At 39.0% G+C, this 7,428-nt stretch overlaps 1 protein-coding gene across 1 annotated transcript in view; it reads left to right on the forward strand.

Moving 5' to 3' along the window:
• The window catches only part of LOC106532848 (A disintegrin and metalloproteinase with thrombospondin motifs 20), a gene marked incomplete at its 5' end in the record, with an annotated part of 105,469 nt that overhangs the window by 93,015 nt on the left and 5,026 nt on the right, over nt 1-7,428 (forward strand). Inside the window, 6 exon segments of the mRNA XM_014029003.1 lie at nt 474-644; nt 1,507-1,710; nt 2,808-2,937; nt 3,727-3,821; nt 5,131-5,225; nt 5,312-5,445. Of these exon segments, the coding sequence (XP_013884457.1) occupies nt 474-644; nt 1,507-1,710; nt 2,808-2,937; nt 3,727-3,821; nt 5,131-5,225; nt 5,312-5,445 (829 nt within the window).

Consider the following 7,428-nt stretch of genomic DNA (forward strand, 5'->3'; position numbering starts at 1 on the left):
ATATATATATGTACATACTGTATATTGAGGAGAGGATTCTCCAACTCGTGTTTTGCTGTATTTGTCAAATAAGCTGTCTGTGACAACATACATTTCTTTAAATTCAGTTCTAGCTATAGCTTTTCTATAGTTATTCTGGGGGCGCCACTGTGTTGTCTAAGGATTTTACAGGCTGCTTTTCTAAAGTATGACTTTCAAATTAACATGAGAACTCATTTGTTTTGTTTTTTCCTGAGTAATGTCAGTGTAACTTTTTCTATACTCCAAATAAAATGTCTTTTTTTTTTAGAGAGGGCAGCACAACAGTTAAGTATTTTTAATAACATTGATAATTGGAAAGTATTTCATCTAACCTGAACATATTTTTTTTTTAAGCTTGTGTGCTTGTTTCTGCCAGATGTGGAACTATGAGTCTCAAAGATTGGTATCCTTTCTGTAAATGAAACAATAATCCCTCCCTGTTTTATTCGTAGTGTAATGCAACATGTGGAGGAGGCACGAGCAGCAGAAAAGTGAGCTGTTTAGGCCCAGGGATGACACCGGCCCAAGATGATTACTGTGAACCATCATCCAAACCTTCATCACTCCAACACTGTGAAGGAGCTCCCTGTCACTACATGTGGATAACAGGAGAATGGTCACAGGTAAGAATAAAAACACCTAGGGACAGTTTAGAGTTACCAAAAAAATGTGCATGTTTTTGGTCTGTGGGAGGAAACCAAAGTACCCGGAGAAAGTCCGTGCATGAGAGAACATGCAAACTCTACCCAGCAGAGCCGGGCAGAGATCACTAAAGGGGCAGGTGTTCAAAAATAAAAAAGGGCACATAGTACCAGATTCTAGGACAGTAATCTCACATAGCTACATTTACATTTTACATTTACATTTATGAGATTTACATTTCAATACACTATGATGTCTTACCAAATATTAAGCATTTATTGCAATCAGAATTTCTCTCTGTAACAGTTTGTGTGAAGTCTATTTTGTAATCAGTTACACTACAGCGAGTTTCACAGCAAACATATATGGCAGCAGAAGTATTACTCTAACCCTAACCCTACAGGGAACTGCTGGTACTCACAAATAACCATAAAATTATGCATAAATAATCATCCATCCATTGGTTTTATTTACCCTCTTGTTCTTTTTCGTGGTCACGGGGTCACTAGTACCAATCTCCAGTGGTTATTGTTCAAGAGGCTACACCCTGAACAGGTCACAGGTCCACCACATGGATGTCATCAATCATTTAATGCGAACTGATTATGATGTAAAGATTTTAAATAGCATTCAGGAAAACTGCTATGAAATTTACAGACTGGAAATGATGGTTTTGACCTCAGTCAGATTGTTGTCAGCTCATTATTTACTCAAACTGCAGTCGTTCGAAGAGCTATCTAGCACAACATGATATTAATTGTTTATAACTTTTCCACGTAGCTTCACTTGAAAAGGCCAACCAATTACTTTGTCTGAACGTGTGTGTTTTTGTTTGTTTCTCAGTGCTCTGCCAGCTGTGGTGTTGGCTATCAGCAGCGTATCGTCTCCTGCTCCCCGATGTCCTCCTCTTACACTGTTCAGCATTTCTACACTCAGTCCTCCTCTGTTGGCTCAAAGTGCCCTGAGCTGTCCCCTCCTGCCACCCAGCCATGCCTCCTCAGAGAGTGCACACACTCCACCTACTGGAAAGTTGGGCCATGGACCAAAGTAAGACATAAAACTCGCTTGTTTGATAGAAGAAAACCATGGAGTGCCAAGTGTAAAAAAAATGTTAAAACATGTCACTAACACATTTTCAATATTTAGCTCACATTCTGAATGTAAAACCTTTGTTAAAAGTAAATTCCTGATATTAAATATAGGTAAGTACCAAAAGTTAATTTAATGTTGAAAAATGCAGGATTCACTAAGCTACCTGTTTCAGCTGCATAACTCTTCATACAAGGCATCAGCTTAACCTAGTTGGAGTGTAACATGATTTATGTCAGTATTTCTCATCCAACCACAGTTACAGTAACTCACCGTATCCAAGGGGTAGCATATATCTGAATGGGTTATTATTTTTTGTAAACAATAACAAGCTTTTAAAAAAAATCGAAGAAAAAAAACGGTAGAAAGTACATACTATGTGCGAAAATGTGACGAGTTGAAGTAAAGTCATCTGAAAGTACATATAATCAAAGTTTCTACTTAAGTAATGTAAGAATTTTATTTTATTTTATGTTATTTTACAATTCTGCCAGCAGTTTGAAGTGCGGCTCGGACACAGGCCAAAACTGCAAGTTTAATGGCTTGTAGGTAAGTGTTAGCCGCGTTAGCCATGCTTACCACATTAGCCGCAATAGCCGTGTTAGCAGCAATAGCATATTTCAAGCTTTAGCGGTTGTTATTGTCTTAAGATGATGATGTCATATCAAAAGCCACTCACCAATGGCAAAGGCTGCATTCAATTCTGAAATTCCTATGTGTAAACCATAACATTTACGTTTAATATTTACATTAAATTCACACATTTAGATTTAGGATTTAACAGTTAGACAAAAACATTTAACATAAAAAATTTAACATTAGTAAAAATTAATAAATGACTATTTTTTTCCTAGGATTGTATATTTAGAAAGTGAGCTAAATAATGAAAATGTGTTGGTGACATTTTTTAAACATTTTGTTTTACACTTGGCACCCCATAGAAAACGCCTTCAGATTTTGTTGCTCGTACTAGCTAGTAGCACTTACTTATGGATATAATGTTTTTTTCTTTGCTGATATTTTTGCTTCTATGTGTGGAAAACTTTATGTATCAGTGTTCTCAGACGTGTGGGGCAGGCGTGATGTATCGCAAAGTGGAATGTGTAACCTCCAAAGACCAACCATCTACACTCTGTCGTTTGGAAGAAAGACCTGAATCTCAAGCTGCGTGTCAGGATCGACAATGTGAGCCTCTCGTCTTTTTTATTCTCCCTGGGTAAAGGGTTCGCTGTCAATTTTATGCCAAAGCAATTCAACCATTTTTTTCAACTTTTCTAATCCCATGCACATTGTTCAAACAGAAATCATTTAGTGTGGTGACATCAAATTGAGTGTGTTGTATACAACAACCATAGTCTGGTTGTGTTTATATTAGTTCAACCTTTTTGCTTTGGTGTTTTCAGTTTCATACATTAGCTGGAACAATAAGCTCCACCTAAAGCCTCTTGAGGTGATAATTCGGTGGAACAATAAACAGAAAGTGCAGCAGTTTTCTACAAATTATGATCCGGATGATCTGTCAGAATGTCTCGGAGGGTTTGTGCAGCTTTAATTGTGCAGGCCAAAGTTTCGCCCAGCCATGTTTCAAATGTTTCGGCACTGGCACACTGGGGTAATCACTTCCGACTTAGCTTCTGCCAAGTCAGGCCCAGGCAAAATTAAAATGATATGCTCGGGTGGCGTCCACTTCGGTGGTCAAGTATTCATTTTAATCGGCTAATCAGCATAACATGGGTTTTGAGGTGCCTTTGGGCTACAGAGGAGGCAACACAACAATTCTTGTTACGGAAAAAATGAGACAGATCAAAAACGTTTTCTAATGTAGTTGTTTTTATTATTAGGTTTCGCAATCTTTTGGATATTAGCTGCCAACAAATTTTCAAACACGTGCAGTGTGTCTCAGGACTTTTAAGGACTTATTTCTTGTTAACCAGAAATTGGACTAAAATCTCCTTTTCACACATCCTCTTCTAGGCCAGTTGTTTGCATCTTGCCGGGAGGTCCAGTTGAGGCAGGGCGTGAGGATGGATGGGGAATACTATCTGAAAGTCAAGTCTCGGATCCTACAGGTGTGTGTTCTGCCAGAGTTCTTCCTGAACACATCATGACTCCAGCAGATTACCTCATGCAGGGTCAACCTGTGGCATAGGCAGTGTAGGCAAATGCTAAGGGCACCTTCTATCTAGGGGCACTACAAATGAGAGATGATAAAAATATTGTGACTTTTTATCAGAGTACAGTTGATTTAGTCTATAGAATAGCCACATATTACTCAGGTGTATGATAGTAGTAGTAAAGTAATGTAATAACTTGTGTAAATAGAAAATAAAATAAGGATAATGGAAGTTTTAGTTCTGATTTCAGATAAAGTTCAGGTTAAAGTCTGGTTTCAGTGTTCTTCTTTCATAAAATACAGATTTTATGTTGTTTAATCCCAAGCATTTAATCAAATGTTCTTCAATCAGCTGGGAAATGCATAGCTTTGAGTAGATCTTTTACACTCCACAACTGCTTATTAACAAGAACAGTTGTTTCTCACTAGCTGTGTTTCCATTGACCATGAAAATGTACAAATTGGAATTTCAAATATTAAATTTGCTCAACGGAAACACGTCAGTTTCGAAAAAAATTACGTTTTTTGAGAAAATAGTTTTGCGCTAGGAAGAGGTGGTTTTTCGGCCGTATAAAAATTAGTGTCTTTTGCAAAACTGCAATGGAAACACTTTTTCGCATCACGGGAGTCACGTGATCAAGAACTGGCTGTTTCTACTGGTGAAAAAGACGGCAAAGAAGAAGATAACAGGAAGTACAAGTAATAGTAAAATCACCGAAGTAGTAAAAGAAAGTATTAAACTCACCAACTACATTTTCCCAAAAATGCAGCATACGTATCCACTCCCAAGTCTAAGGGGCTTGTCACTCGAAAGCCTCAATAAGACGCCAAAGTCTTCTCTGATGGCTGATGATGAGCGCTAGTGTCGTGGTAGCAATATGCTATGTGTTTACATCCATTGCCGCCATGTTTGTAATTACTTATCGCAAGAACAAGCGTATTCACGTGTGACTTTATTAGCATTTCTTACTTAACGGAAACAATGCAATTGTGAAACTGTGTTTTTTCGACATTAACAGAATAACGACAAAGTTTTGCGCACATTTGCAATGGAAACGCAGCTATTGCTGTCAGCAAATGATGGCAGATAGGAGGTCAATTTCTGGTATTCTGTTAACTATTTTACTCGAACAACATGTTTACTTAAGACAAATACAAATCTATTGAATTTAGTATGTGAATGTATGTATATGTCTAAACTGGCTATAGGCAGGCCCTGACCTCATGCGCTTTCATCTGGCATCCTGATGTGTGTTTTGTTTTAGATTTACTGTGCTGAGATGCAGACTGATTCTCCTAAAGAGTATGTGACACTGCGCAGCGGACAGACAGACAACTACTCAGAAGTGTTTGGGCAGAGGTGTGTGATGCAGAGCTGACTGTATTTCAGGATATGTATAAAAACAAAGGTTTTGTCTTTAAACCGTTGTGTTCTTTGCCACATAGGTTGCTGAACCCCTTCGAGTGCCCGTATAACGGCAGCCGCCGACAGGACTGCGACTGCAGGAACGACTATCCTGCAGCCGGATACACACTCTTCCACAAAGTTCGCCTTGACCTGAACTCCCTGAGGATAATGAGTGCGTAATTACTGTGACTGCCTTCCACTGTCTACCGTAATGAGACCACACATCAGTGTTGTTTTAAACAGTCACACGCCTCATCCCGTTGTGAAAATAAAGGCTCGTCCAAAGGCCTGTTCGGATGCATAAAACAGAGCTTTTCTTTCACACTCCTGCCACTGAAATTGAAATAATGAACTCTCTGCACTCTGCGTTTGCATCACCAGGGTGAGACTTGAATCTAGGCCTCTCCATACAAACACATGAATGAAGGAATGCATGCACATGCTTACTCAGAGGCACACTCTGGCAATTTGTGAGCACTCGCACTCGAACCATCCAACTGGATAACTATCAAACTCTTGCATGCGAGTAATCAGGCACTCATAAAATGTACACACACATAACCTTGGGGCATTTTCTCGACTGTCAGCGCCACCTTTCCTTGTAGTTTTCCAACATGTTATTAATTAGAGAAGGTGGGTTATTGTACAGTATTAGTGCTTGCGTAAATGGAAGCGAGTATGCGTGCTCTTTAAATGGAAAGTTTGCCATCACGCTGCAAAAATAATTTGTTGGGTCTGGGTCTTTCCCAGCCTCCCTGTGCACAGTGCTCATTTGGCTTTCAGGTGATTTGAAACAGATCTGAAGTGGGATAATATGTTCAAGATGAAGGGAAGATTACTAAAAGGCACCTGGCACCCATTTGCAATCTTATCCTTATATGTTTAACAAGATAGCAGGAAATACACAAGTATGAGCAAACCTTTTTTTTAATAAATATTGCTATGATGTTGTGATTTTGTACAATTCCAGCTCCAATGAAGTTAGAATGTTGTGTAAAACATGAATAAAAACACGATATGATGATTTGCAAATCATTTTCAACATATTTTAAATTGAATACATCACAAAGACGAAATGTTTAATGTCAAACGGATAAACGTTATTGGTCTTTTGCAGTTACTCACTAATTTTGAGTTTGATGCCTGCAACATGTTCCAAAACAGCTGGGACAGGGTCATGTTTGCCACTGTGTTACATCAACTTTCCTTTTAAGAACAGTGTTTGGGAACTGAGGACACTAATTGTTGAAGCATTATAGGTGGAATTCTTTCTCATTCTGGCTTGATGTACAACTTCAGTTGCTCAACAGAATGTTGTCTCCATTGTCATATTTTGCCCATCATAATGCACCATGCATTTTTAATGGAGACAGTTCTGGTCTGCAGGCAGGCCAGTCTAGTATCTGTTGTATTTTACTACGAAGCCACACTGTTGTGACACATGAAGAATGTGGCTTGGCTTTGTCTTGCTGAAATAAGCATGGGTATCCTTGAAAAAGACTTTGATGGAACATTTGTTCTGAAACCTGTATGTAGCTTTCAGCATTAATGATGCCTTCACATATGTGCAGGTTACCCACACCATGGGCACTAACATTCCCCCATACTATCAGAGATGCTGGCTTTTGAACTTTGCACTGATAACAATCCAGACAATTTCGTCTTTGAGCCGGAGGACACAACATCCATGATTTCCAAAAAAATAAAATGTTTAAATGTGGACTCATCAGACCACAGGACACTTTTCCACTTTGTATCAGTCCATCTCAGATGAGCTCAGGCACAGAGAACCTGGAGGTGTTTCTGGGTGTTGTTGATCTGTGGCTTTGGTTTTGCATGGTACAGGTTTAACTTGCATTTGTCGATGTAGAGATGAACTGTGTTCACTGACAATGATTTTCTGAAATGTTCCTGAGTCCATGTGGTAATATCCATTACATAATGGTGCTAGTTTTTAACACAGTGCTGCTTGAGTGATCAAAGGTCATTGATTTCAGTGATGGCTTTTGCTCTTGCTAATTACTTGCAGAGATTTGCTGGAGATTCTTTGCAATTGTACGTTGAGAAACGTTCTTGTTGGACTATTTGCTCACGGAGTTGTGCAAACAGTCAGTGCTGGCTCTAGCCATTTTGGTGCCCTAGGCGAGTTGAAGCG

Source organism: Austrofundulus limnaeus, unplaced genomic scaffold (genome assembly GCF_001266775.1).
Source record: "Austrofundulus limnaeus strain Quisiro unplaced genomic scaffold, Austrofundulus_limnaeus-1.0 Scaffold838, whole genome shotgun sequence".
In the NCBI taxonomy this organism is placed as follows: domain Eukaryota; kingdom Metazoa; phylum Chordata; class Actinopteri; order Cyprinodontiformes; family Rivulidae; genus Austrofundulus; species Austrofundulus limnaeus.